The 13,101-nt window shown below is 42.9% G+C and overlaps 1 protein-coding gene across 3 annotated transcripts in view; it reads right to left on the bottom strand.

Moving 5' to 3' along the window:
- The window catches only part of ZC3HAV1 (zinc finger CCCH-type containing, antiviral 1), a 43,297-nt gene that overhangs the window by 13,667 nt on the left and 16,529 nt on the right, over nucleotides 1-13,101 (bottom strand). Inside the window, exons 2-7 of one of the 3 annotated variants that reach the window (XM_017681058.3) lie at nucleotides 12,868-13,003; nucleotides 9,633-9,885; nucleotides 5,726-6,529; nucleotides 4,867-4,965; nucleotides 2,412-2,535; nucleotides 1,173-1,347 (exon numbers count right to left, since the gene is read on the bottom strand). In XM_017681058.3, coding sequence (XP_017536547.3) covers nucleotides 1,173-1,347; nucleotides 2,412-2,535; nucleotides 4,867-4,965; nucleotides 5,726-6,529; nucleotides 9,633-9,885; nucleotides 12,868-13,003 — 1,591 coding nt within the window. Of the gene's footprint in view, nucleotides 1-1,172; nucleotides 1,348-2,411; nucleotides 2,536-4,866; nucleotides 4,966-5,701; nucleotides 6,530-9,632; nucleotides 9,886-12,867; nucleotides 13,004-13,101 lie in introns of all 3 variants that reach the window. The other 2 variants (XM_017681057.3, XM_017681059.3) reach the window with 2 other exon arrangements.

Genomic DNA, 13,101 nt, shown 5'->3' with positions numbered 1-13,101 from the left:
TTCCCCAGGCACTTCACAGTATCATATGAAACTGAGCTTTGACATCACCCTTGGCTTGAACATAAAAGGCACCTGTGCAAAGCACATCACGGGAGTTTTTACTCTGGCCTCACAAGTCACTGTGGTGGAGAGGAGAGCAAAGAGGCAGGGTGCTGAGCCCCATCCTATTTCCACAGGGCAGTTCTGTTTTCCTTTAGTTCACTCAGTTTGTGTGAAAGAGTGCTTGATAATGTGCATCTGCTGCTAAGACAGCTAGGGAACAACTGTGCTACTTTAGCAAGAACAGGGATATTGTTGAGGACCTCACTCTCCACAGGATACATGGTCCCCAGATGGCAGGGCTAATAGTGGGTCCTCACTGACAGAAAACAGTGTGCTTCTCCTGTGTTACTCCCATAGAGGCACCGGGAATCCTGGAACAGATTGTGTCTGTTTGCTTTGGCAGCTAGGCAGCTCAGAGCCAAATTTGTGGCCTATCAACTTCTAACTATGTAGAACCTTTTGCTGGCATTTCCTGTCAAAGACTTTGTTTTTGACTTCATTTTAATTGCTTGCTTTTATATTCTCTTTCTCATCACTCTGATTTCACTACCTACTTAAGCACTCTCTCTCTCTCTTTTTAATCCTATGAATCAATGGAAGGAAGGGACATCGGACAGAAGCTCTGCTTATCAAAACTTCTATCCCCCATTACTACATCCCTGTGTGGGTAAGCCTAGAATCTTCTAGTTCCAGTCCTTCAAGTCCACCGGAAGCCAGACTCTGATTGAATCCTAGTGACCATCTGCATTAGTCATCTTATTTCTCAATCTCATTTTCTTTTCCGGCTAGAAACAGTAGTCCCTATACATTTATAAACTAACACATACAAAGCTATCTCAAGGTTCCGCCCCTGATAGTGAATCAAGGTTGGCTCTGATAGTGAATGAAGAGGGACATGTGGCTGACTCCTGTCTCAAATTATTAATACAGGTTCTGTTCTTGATTGCAATTAGAGTACATGGTTTCTAAAAAAAAAATGCAAATACAGTTGTGCATAATGCAAAAAAGCAACATTTCCTCTACCATATACCCTTTCCATGAGTAGCTATATAGGCATCATTTTATTAACGGTTTTCTTCTGAAGTTGGCAGATTTAAACACAAGCCTCCACAAGGAGCAATAGAACTCACCTTCTCTCCATATGGAACCCAAGTGTCAGATTCACTCCTCCAATACCAAATCCACTTTGTGGTGAAGGCAGAAGTGGTCGGGAAGGTGACACAAGAAGGTGTGGAGAGACGTCGGATACAATTAAAATTACAAGTCATTCTCTGGAAATCGATTCTAAGATTTCCAATAGAAACACTGAAAGGGAAAAGTTTAAAGTTAATGAAATGTTTCATTGACCTCTTTTTCTACCATCTGGTCTTCCCTAACAAGAGCACAGAATTAAAATTTTAGAGCTGAAAGGCATTATCAAAGTTTCTTTATACAGCTTCAAGTCTTACACATGAAAGAAAAAACTGAAACACAGAGAGGTAACTTGCCCACCCCACATATTCAATGGGTCACAAAAATGTTTCCTTTTCTCAAAAAAAATCTCAGAACTATGTCCACAAAAGTGATTGGCTCAGTGTTAGAAAGGGAGTTAGAAATCCACGGATTCACAGCAGAATAGGTTTTAGAATTACTATTATTGTAATAGTTATTGAGGTGTGGTTTGAGACCTTTTCAGGGAATCAGCAAGGTCAAAGTTATCTTCACAATAATACTAAGTCATTATTTTCCTTTTCACATTGGTACTCGCAGCTCAGAGCTGCTTCAGATTTACCTGGGCGGCGGGCCATACACCTAGAAGCAAGGAAACAGAGGAGGCCTCCCTCTAGTGGCAAGATGCAGCAGCACAGAAATCTCCAACAAAAACTCACTGAATTCACAGATGATAAAATCTATGTAATTCCCCCCGCCCAAAAATGTATAAAACTAGGATGCATCTTATAAATATGGTCATGTGTGACATCACCCACTTCATCCCTGAGAGAACAGAAATGTAAGGTATTTTCTTAGATACCTCCAGGATATAAAAAACAGCAAACACAAAGGAAGGTATGCAATGCTAAAGTATACAACAAAGTCTGGACCAGAACTATATGAAATCACCTAAATCATGTTCTAAAACTATGAAATTAAGCCAAAGGCTCTTTTGGGCTAATCACTTAGTACTCTTAACGATCCTATCATGAGCTGACAGGAACCCAGATTATGTTTTCTCTTCATTAACACAGTAAACATTTGCCATTTTTATTTCAAGTTATTTCAAACTTGAATGGGATTCTGAAGGAAATGGTTTTTTTCTCCCCGAAGGGTAGCATTTTGCTTCCTTTGATGATGTTGTGGATCTCACAAGCTACAGACAGCCACCAACTTACAGGCAGTTTTTGGGGTCACAATAGGCCCTCTCAATATTCTCCATGGGCTGGAGGTCCACCCAGGTCTTTGCAGTAAACATCTGCCACCGGTAGGGTAGGTGGAAGTGAACTTTGCTGCAGGTTTCTAGAAAGACAGAGAAGAGGGCTGAGTGCCTGCTAAGTGGGGGTTCTAACCAATCCAGCCAAGTTCACTGCTGACTTCCCTGGCATCAAGGCCTGCCCTTCCCACCCTGCCGGGCCTGCAGTCAAGCGCACTTCCCATCTACCTTTCATCACACTGGCACCTACCTATCTCCAGGTTCCTTTATTACCCATGGAGACATCAGAGAACAAAAATCCCCCACTCCCCAGAAAGTCATTTCACCCACATGGAAGTCTGAGATCTTCATAAATTTATAGTCACCCTTTCTGCAGGTATAACGGAGACAAAATGTTCTCCAGCACAGACAACCGCTCGTATTTCCTTGAAGCCCTGGACTACAACTTGGCTCTTCTAGAAAGACTCCCTCACTAATGTATTTTGTACTCCTTCAGCGGGCACTCAGTACCCAGGTTGTACTTTACGAGGTGTACACTTGCCTATTTATGCAGTTTCATCGCGGACAGATGTCCTGATGCCCCACCTTAATTACAAACCCACTGAGGAAAAGCTCACATGGCTTAGCTTCCATATCCCTTGTGCGACTGGCATAGGGCTAGCCATGCAAAAGATGGCTATTAATGAATTATAACAACAATGGCTGAATAATGAGTTAATATGAAGGCCCATTAACACAGGAATACAGAAAATAGTTCCGTTTTCACAATTTGCACTATGTTTAAATTGTTTTGAAATGTTCGAAAAGATAATGTGATGACTTCAATATAAAAAGAAGCAGGTTCAGACATCACCTGCTGGGGAAAACCCAAGGAGGGGCACTACCTGAGATCTGGCTGATTCAGAAGTACAACATGACTATTTGTTATTGTCCATACCTCACCCATTAGAATGGCTGCTATTGAAAAAAAAAGAAACAAAGAAAGAAAGGAAGGAAGGAAGGAAGCAAGTATTGGCGAGGAGGTTGAGAAATTAGAACCCTTGTACATTGCTGGTGGGAATGCAAAACACTATAGTGGCTGTAGTAAACAGTGTGGCTATTCTTCAAAAAATTAAACATAGAATTTCCATGTGATCCAGTAATTTCACTTCCCAGTATGTACCCAAACAAACTGAAAGCAAGATCTCAAGCAGGTATTTGTACACCCATGTGCATAGCTGCACTATTCACAATAGCCAATAGGTAGAAACAACTTGTGTCCATTGATGGATGAACAGACAAACACAATGTGGTCTCTACACACAGTGGACTATTACTCAGATTTGAAAGGAAGGAAAATCTCACACAGGCTACAACACGGATGAACCTTGAGGACATGGTGCAAAGTGAAATAAACCAGTGTCACAAAAAGACAAATACCGTGCGGTTCCAGTCAAATGCATAGGAACAGAAATTAGAATGGTGGCTGTCAGGGGCCAGAGCAGGGGAAATGGGAAGTTATTTAAAGGGTACAGAGTTTCAATTTTGCAAGATGGAAAGAGTTCTGGAAATTGGTTGCACAACAATATGAATGTAATTAACTCTACTGAACTGCACACTCAAAAATGATTAAGGTGGTAAAATTCGTTACATGTATTTTACCACAATTAAATAGGAAAAAAGTTTTAAAGGTGAAAACTTCTGATTTAGAGAACACAGGGGAGAATCCTCCTGTTCTGGCACAAGGCGAATGAATCTAACACCACCGAGGATCAAGCAGACGACATCAGATCTGATGCCCAGGCCTGGGATAGAAGTGTGAAGGCAAGAAAGTGGTAGAAGAGCAAGAAGACAGCAATCTGTCCCCAAAGACAGTCCTGTGGGGACATTTCGGCAGGAAGCTGATGGGAGGGGACAGTGAGCAGGTGTGGTTCCTCAAGGAGAGCGACACACAGACCTGCCTCAGTACACGTACTGGGAGCCGCTGCGAAGGGCCCGTGTCCCAGAAGAGAAATGACGCCTGAATAATTAACTTTAAAATGTATGTGCCAGGATACTTCAGTTTTCTGGATTTGTTTGTTGTTTGACTTTACTGTGTGAGAAGATGGGTCCCTGATGAAGTATTTCGTCTAAATCCAAGTTGCAAAGGCAGAAAATATAATATCATGCAGTGGTGAAGAACACAGTTGGCTGGGCAGTTTAGGGTCAAGACCCAACTTGGGTACTTGAGTAGGTGAGGTCTTAACCTCCCTATGCCTCTAGCTTCCACATCTGTAAAGCGGGTTAACAGAACCCACTTCTAGGGTTGATGTGAAGTTTGAAGAAGATGCATGTAAAGTTTTTAGCTCTGTGCCTCACATACAGTAAATGCTCAGTAAATGTTTGCCATATTATTATTAATAAAGTTTCTGTTTCTAGGAGGTCCATAAGTTACTCACTAAGGTGGCAACCCTTATACAGATGGTCAAGACAAATTTCCTCTGAGCCATGACTGTCCATGCTGGAAGATGTGGTACTCGCAACATTAGATATGGGATCTGTAAAACAGAAGAGGATGTATGTATGTTGATCTTATGGTTTAAACCAAGAATAAAGATACCTCATCTCACAATGGGAAAGAGTATCCGAAATTGGGGTCATGTTCAAGAAAACTCCCAATTCCTTTGATTCTTGAATTGCTCACAAGAGCCCCGTCAGTCCCTCCAGAAGAGCAAACTGAACACTGGGTCATGTGAGAAGAGTTATGCTTATTTCTTTACTCTCAATAAGCACAGAGGCATATCCCACATGGTCCTACCCACTTCCCGTCAGTCCCCTCACCAGTGCCACCCCAAACCAAAGCCTCTCGCTCTGTGCCCTGTCGTGACTGCTGGGAACACCTGAAGAGAAACCACCCATCCCACTACTCTGCTGCAGACACAAGAAAGGGGACCCCCTTCCTCCTCCAGTGACATCCTCAGGGCACAGTCTGAGGCTCTCCTTGTAAGCTCTCTGCAGGGGTAACGGGATTTGGGCAGAGTTCTGACCATGGGTCCCATAGGCTGCAGCTCTGCCGCTTCAGAGAGGTGTGAGAGGAGGCGCCCTGGCCGGAGTACTGGCGCAGGCGGGGCATGGGCAGGAGCCTCCCCGGGTGCGGGCAGGGCCTGGGGCCTCACACTCCAACTCCAGAGCATGACCCATCTCCGTCCCCTCCGACTGCTGGTGTGAAGCCACAGCCAGGGGCACCAGTGTTATCTACATTAGTAGTTGCATCCATAACTTTACTAGCCCCACCTGGCACACTGTGGACAGATTTACCAGCCTGGAATGTCTTCTCTCTGTGTTTACCATTAACAAATGCCGCTCCTGGATCATTGTCATCTGTAACTTTGCCAGTTGTCTGGAGATCACTGTGCACGGTTCTGGTGTCCTGATTCACAGGTAATGATTTTTCTCTTTGTCTACTGGCTGTAGTTTTATAATTTAATGATCTCAGCGAAGTTATATCCGTGGCCATTCCATCGACATTACTATTAAAAAGCTGGAAATGCCGTACATCTTGATCCCCACTTCTGCCCTCAGTGTTCATGCCATCTGAGGAGAGCCTGCCTACACTCTTCCTGGTAGCTGCAACTTCAGGTGTTTGTGGAGAACCCCGAGGAGGACAGGAGGCAGTCTGGCTCGGAGTAAACAAACTCTCACTACCAGTACCTTGGTCATTCAGCCAGGAGGCGGGGCCCTTCCAGCTGGAAGCTGGTGCTGACTCAGAAGTAAGGTAAGCGCTGCCTTTGTTTCCATAAGAGGGACTCTTGGGGGTGCCATTCTCTGAAAACCGTTGGCTTCCTCCCACTTGATCTGTTCCTTTAAGACTGGCCGGCATAGACAAGACTAAGGAAGGCTGAGGGCGACTCTGACTGCCCAAATGCATGAACCTGTGGGCGAGATCCTCCACAGGCCCTTCATCCGGGGGAGACCTGTGGCCCGTCTGGTCTGGACTGGGCGTGCAGGACCTCTGAGTAGAAGCTAAAGCAGATGATAGAAATTCCATACTGCCCTGCAATAACCGGTCTCTACTCTTGCTTCTTCCTCTGTATGCCGTGTCTCGACGACGCGAAGGAGGAGCTGGGAAAAGAACAAAACAATGAACATTAGCACTGATGTGTCTTAAGTTCTTATCAGCATTGCTCCTCAGTTTCTCCAGGCGTGCTGTCCAAGTCCTGTCAAATCACTTGTCCTACTCTGGTGCGCAAAGATCTTGAGAAGGGTGCTGGTGTCAAAGGCCTCCACCATTCTGTTGGCACAGCTAGAGATTTTTCCAGAGTTCTTCATCTAGCCCAAGTTTAAGTGAGCAATATAAAAAAGTACTGGCCTCTCCTCTGAAACTCAATGAGTCACACCCTCTGGGAGGCAGAGAGGAAGGAATGTTTGTGAGCGTGTGTGAAGTGTATGTATGTGGTATACATGTTTATGTGTGGTATATGCATGAGATGTATGTGTGTATGTGGAAGATGTATGTGTGGTGTATATGTGAGGGATATGTATGCATGCATGAAGTATGTGTGTGTAGATATGCATGTGCAGTATACACGTGTGAGGTATGTGCAGAGATACATACATGTCACCTACAGTTGGTGCATGAGATGTGTCTACAGGTAAAATGTGCATGTGGTGTGTATAGTGTGCATGGAGGTGTGAGCATGTATGGTGTGAAGGTGCATGCATTTGGGTGCGGCATGCACATGTGTGAAGCATGTATGCATCAGTGTGTGTGTGGAGTGGGGGAGGAGTGAGTTGTACTAGTGAGTGTGGGAAAGGGGAGCAAGACAGCTCTTTCCTCTCCCAATCCCAGGAAGCAGCACGAATACAGTAAAAGCAAACATCCTCTTCTTACTGGGTTAACTGGGTCAATTAGCTAAAAGTGATATAGATCTCTCTCGTATACAGTAAATTTATACACAGAAACCACACCAAAATGCGTCCTCCAAATGCTCCCCGTTCACAGAGCACTGTGCTGTGGGAGAAAAACATGAGGCTGGAATCAGATTACACTGATACTTTGTAATGATGCGAGGCCCTGAAATCATTACTTTTATTTACTCATGCTATTACCCCTTATTCTTCTAAAAATGATTTAAGGCTGCTTGCAACAAAAGCCACTTAACTTTCTAGGCCTCAGTTTCCTTCCTTCTCCATTAAATGAGGCCAATAATAACACCTGCCTTTCTTCACAGCTTTCCTATGCTGAAAAATGATGAGATATTTTAGGTGAAAGCCCCTTGTAAACTATAAAGCATTTCTCAAATATGAGGAAGTGTAATTCCTTATTACCTCTAGCAGCATCTTAGAATTACGTATTCTATTTGCTTCATAAAATTCACCTCTTCTATATCCACTTCATAAAGACATTAAAAGTGTGAACATATGAAAATGTTTAAGAATAGTACTACTCACTTCATACACATTAGGATGGCTATAATCCAAAAAAAAACAGAAAATAACAAGTGTAGGCAAGGAGGTGAAGAAATTGGAATCCTTGCGCATCGCTGGTGGGAATGTGAAACGGGGTAGCTGCTATGGAAAAAGGTAAGGCCATTCCTTAAAAAATCAAACAGAATTACCATATGATCCAGTAATTTCACTTCCGGGTATGTACCCAAAAGACCTTGAAAGCTAAGTGTCAAGCAGATATTTGTACCCCCATGTTCATAACAGCTCTATTCACAATAGCCAAAAGGTAGAAGCGACTCAAGTGCCCATCAACGCATAGAGATAAAATGCGGTCTATGCATAGAGTGGTATTACTCAGCCTTAAAAAGGAAGGAGAGTCTCATATAGGCTACAATATGGATGAAGCTTGAGGTCATCATGCTAAGTGAAATAAACCAGTCACAAAAGGACAATACAGCAGACCGCACTGACGTGCGGTACCTAGAGGAGTCAGATTCACAGAGAGAGCAATCAGTATGGTGGCTCCCGGGCTGGGGGAGGAGGGAATGTGGGGTAGTAGCTTAGTGGGTTTGGAGATTCAGTTTTGCAAGATGAAAAGACTTCTAGTGATCGGTTACCCAACAATGTGAATACACGCAATCCCACTGAACACTTAAAAATGGTTAAGATGGGAAAAATAAAAAATAAAAATAAATGGTTAAATACTAGAACTTATACTCCAGGAAAAAATTAAAAATAAAAAAATAAATGGTTAAGACGGTAAATTTTATATTATGTATATTTTTACCACAACTTTAAAAGTTCTATATATAATAATATCATATACGTTCTTTTTTAAAAAAGAAAAGGAATTCTGACACACTACATAGAACATGGATTGGAGGAACTTTGAAGACATTACAGTAAGCAAAATAAGCCAGTCACAAAAAGACAAACCCTGTAAGAGTCCACTTCTAGGAGGTGGGTTCAGTACTCAAACTCACAGACAGAAAGTACAGCAGTGGTTGCCAGGAGCTGGGGGAGGACAGGGTGGAGTTCGGTGTTTAATGGGTACAGTTTCAGCTGAGGAAGATGAGAGAGTTCTGGAGAGGGATGCTGGTGATGGTTGCACAACTATGTGAACATACTGAATGCCACTGAACTGTACACTTAAAAATGGCGAAAATGGTCACTTTGTTATATTTTACCATAATTTAAAAAATAAAAATAAGTTTTTAAAGAAATAGTACTAAGGACTGTAAATTTAACTGTGTATAATTTTGTATTAAGGCTAACTTTCCTGTATTCATTGCATTGCGGTTATGTGAGAGAATGGCCTTGTTTTGGAGGCACATGCTAATACCCTTAGTTGTGGAGTTTCCTGGTGACTGCATACCCCAAATGCTTTAACCACAAAAACAGTATATGTGTATGCATATCCATATGTACACATGTGCAGGAAGTGATATAATAATTGTGACAGTATGTTAACAACTGGTGTATTTAAAACAATTTTATGGGGTTTTTTTTCCCTTTAAAAAAAGCTTTAGCCATTAGAGTTCAGAAAGATGATAAACATTTCAAAAAATCTGGTGAGGGGGGAATTGTGCTTAGCATGAAAATCCAATTGCAAAACTCACATACATACTATGATTATAATTATATCAAAACTGTGTGTGCACATGGACAAGGTCTGAGAGGGAAAGTAGAGTCTTATGTGGTGAGGCAGAGTGATGACAGTTCTTCTTTGCCTGTGATCTCTGTGCATTCTATTTATTTAAAAGCAGAAAGCATTTACCTTTCCATCCAGAGGGTTTCTTCTGGCAGTGCTTGCTGTTGCAGATGTCCTGGATGTTCTGGACCACGTCCGGGTTCAGTCCATGCTCCCTCATGACTGCCAGCACTTTTCTGTCCATCAGGTTATGGGACCGGAGGCAGTTGGCGTAACTACAATTCCCTCGGGTAAAGTGTTCACAGATGTGGAGCCTTTCACATGGTGGCTGTTGTTTACAGATCTGTCTCCGACCCTCTCCCTTATAACTTTTGCATATCTGCAGGACACAGAAACAATAGCCAAAGACAAAACATACTCATTAAGGAAAGTCTTAAGTATACAAAATTTCAGAGGCAACTAGAGATATACCAAAGAAAAAAATGCATGTGTATTCCACAATCTTTGATGAGTTATATTCAGCTGATGATTTATTTGGGACAAAAGAGGTCAGCCAACTAAAAGAAACATGAATTTGATAACCCTTTGGAAGAACCAGCTACATACATAAATAAGATGGCCAGCTACAAAGAGAACCAAACAGGACCCCAAGTATGCCCTACATTATAAAAGAACCCCAAAAAGGAAGGCCCATTTTGGTTATCAACTCATTCTGCAAATAAAAGGACACGTGGGCCTTATCTGCAACCTGGGAATCTGGACTCCAGTGTCTGCTGGATAGAATGTGGCAAACTCTCTAAAGAAGGTAATTTTTGTATTTCTATGTAAACAGATATATTATCCAGCTCTACAGACATGTAGTTCTTACTGAAAGGAGATCAGAAAAAAATACTGTCACTAAAGCCAGACTACATGATGCAGGCCTGGAAGACACTGGTTTAAAGTCTACAGCCCTGGAACCAGCTATGTGACCTGAATTACTTAGTCCCAGCCTCTGATTCCTTTGCTGTAAAGGAGAAAAGTGTTCGCCCTACCTACACCAAGCTGTTGGGCAAATTAAATAATGTGAATGTGTTGTGCAAAATATAAAATGTGAGGCAAATGTCTGAATCATTACATGACGAATCTTAAAGATTAAAACATGTGTTAAGTAGTTTCAATAAATTCTGGGCAAACCCCATCAACATCGTTCATGTGATTTAGGTGGCAAAGACAGGGATTCAGACACTAGCAACAGTGATTTAGCCATTTAGGCAACTTCTAAAATCTGATTCAAACAGATATCATTTCTATAGGACCTATCGCCCAGATTCTAGACTCTAGAACAGCAGTTCTCAAAGCATGGTCCCTGCACCAGCAGCATCGACTCTACATGGAAACTTATTAGCAAGGCAAATCCCTTCCCCGACTATGAGTCAGAACTTTCAGAGTTGGAGCGCAATAATTTGGGCGTGAACTCTGATGCACACCACAGCTTCCAGGGTCCTAGAGGCTCTGGTAAAAAAGAGGACAATCAGCAACTTCACAATGATACTTTGGTTAACATTCAAATTACCATGCTGATGTTTAAGGAAAAATGCTCCTGCTTTAATTGGGCCAGAACAAATGAAAGCCTTTCTTCCTTTAATAAGCCCATGTCAATTTCACAAGTTTATATACCAGGAAATCAGGTTTGACTGATATGTTTATGTCCTCACAGGTTAAGGTGAAGTGAAAAAGTATGAACATTTAAAATTTTTCAGGGCAGGGAGTATCTTGTCCACTGCTGCCTCTAGGATTTAACTGAGTGCCTACTACCTGCAGGCTCTACGAAGTGTTAGCTGAACAAATGCAAAGCAAAAAAAAAAAAATAATAAGACCCAGGGGATTGAATGTGCTGTCCAAGATCAGAAGGCAGTTGGTGGAAACAGTCAGAACTCTGAGACACACAAGGACCACCTCTGACTAACTATTCTAGGAACTACCTGACCCCAGGCTGATTTCCTCCAGCTAAAACCCTATGAAAATACTCCACCCTCCTCCCACGAGTTAGAACCCTCCTTCAGAGACTTCTCTTGTCCAACCTTTACGAACACACACTCATGCTAAGGACACTCTCAGTCATTTCCGGTAACAGGAACTGGGTCCTCAGACCCCTAGTTCAGGAAATGGTGCACGTTCTGTGGTGAATGGCAATTAACTTTTTAGCTAAAAATAAGCCCTCAGGCATGAACGTACACACCCCGTCTTAGGTACTGAATTCTTAAAATGGAAAAGAACCTCAGGTTCATGGACTGTCTGTGTCATAAAAGGATGCCAACACCTCCCCCTAGGAGGGCCCTCGCTGTGCTTTTCTCAGCGGGCTCTTCTGGGATCCCTCAGCAACAGCACCTTCTAGTAGGTTCTTAATTGCTTACCTCCTCCCTAGAAAAGGGAAGATCTGCCTTTATTCTCCAGGGACTGGATTAAAAGTCCTTGGTGATTTGGAGAATGGTAGTGGAGATCTGACCTGATGAGTGACCTTTCCAAACCTCCACGTGTAACACCAGACTAAGTGTGGACTTAAAGGTCAACACATTCTTCTTAAGTGTTGTAACAAGTCTTCACCTGGTTGGCCCTTCACATGAAAGGAAAAGGAGGGGGATGCCGCTGCTTGCCAATGGAACTGTTAATGCGGCTGGTGGGTAAGGCATTTTCCCTGCATTGATAGCCATGGGCAACTGGGCTGGCACAAGGCCAGGTACCAGAGATCCCCAAACAAGACCTCTGAACCTTAGGCTCCTGTTAACAGAGAGAGAGGCAAGTGCAAATGCCTAGATGAAAATAAATGGCGTGGGGAGAGGAAGTGGGATGTATTTTTCTTCCCGCTCCACTTCCCCAAATAAACTTTTATGCAATGCCTTGCCTTCTTCTCTCTCTCGAGCTCAGTGGTCAACTCAGAATCACCCCTGATGTCCTAAGTTATTTAAATTCCCATTAAGTTATTAGAGTCAACAAGTGTTTACCGCTCCAAAGGTCCCTAATAGCTATCTTGCCGTAGGCAGAACACACATCAGAATCTCAGCCTTGCTCATTTTACCTCCACCCTCCTCTCTTTCAGTGAGGCTAAAATCAATGAGTCCTTCTACTCTATCTTCAGATTACACTTGCTCGCAGATTACAGGGTTCCCTGAATAGCCCAGTGGAGGAGGCATTATGCAACTTCAAATAGGAAGGACCTTGCCAGAGTCTCTTAGGCCACTCAGCAACAGCCACCTGTTGACTGCCACCTGCAGAGCCGTGGTGTTAACGCTGAGTTTTTCTGCTCCTACTCCAATATATCCGTGACACAACTCCGCCAATAATATCTCTCTGCTTTTTAAACTAAGAAATGATAACTTACCTCCGGCAAAAAAAAAGGGTCACTTTGGATGAGGAGCACAGTTAATTCCTCTTTGTTCAATCCAGACAGTTCATGATTTTTCAGGATTTTGAAGTTCTCTTCTGAGAGAACCTCGTGGGAATATTTGCACAAATTCCTGGAAGACAGTGACAATTGTCAGTGTTTCTACTTCACAGAAGTAAAGAGAAAGAAACCATCCAGGGAACATCCAGTCATTAAAGGCCAATGCCCATA

Source organism: Manis javanica, chromosome 6 (genome assembly GCF_040802235.1).
Source record: "Manis javanica isolate MJ-LG chromosome 6, MJ_LKY, whole genome shotgun sequence".
Classification (NCBI taxonomy): Eukaryota; Metazoa; Chordata; class Mammalia; order Pholidota; family Manidae; genus Manis; species Manis javanica.
Note: the sequence above shows the minus strand (reverse complement) of the source record. Positions and strands in the feature narration are given on the sequence as shown.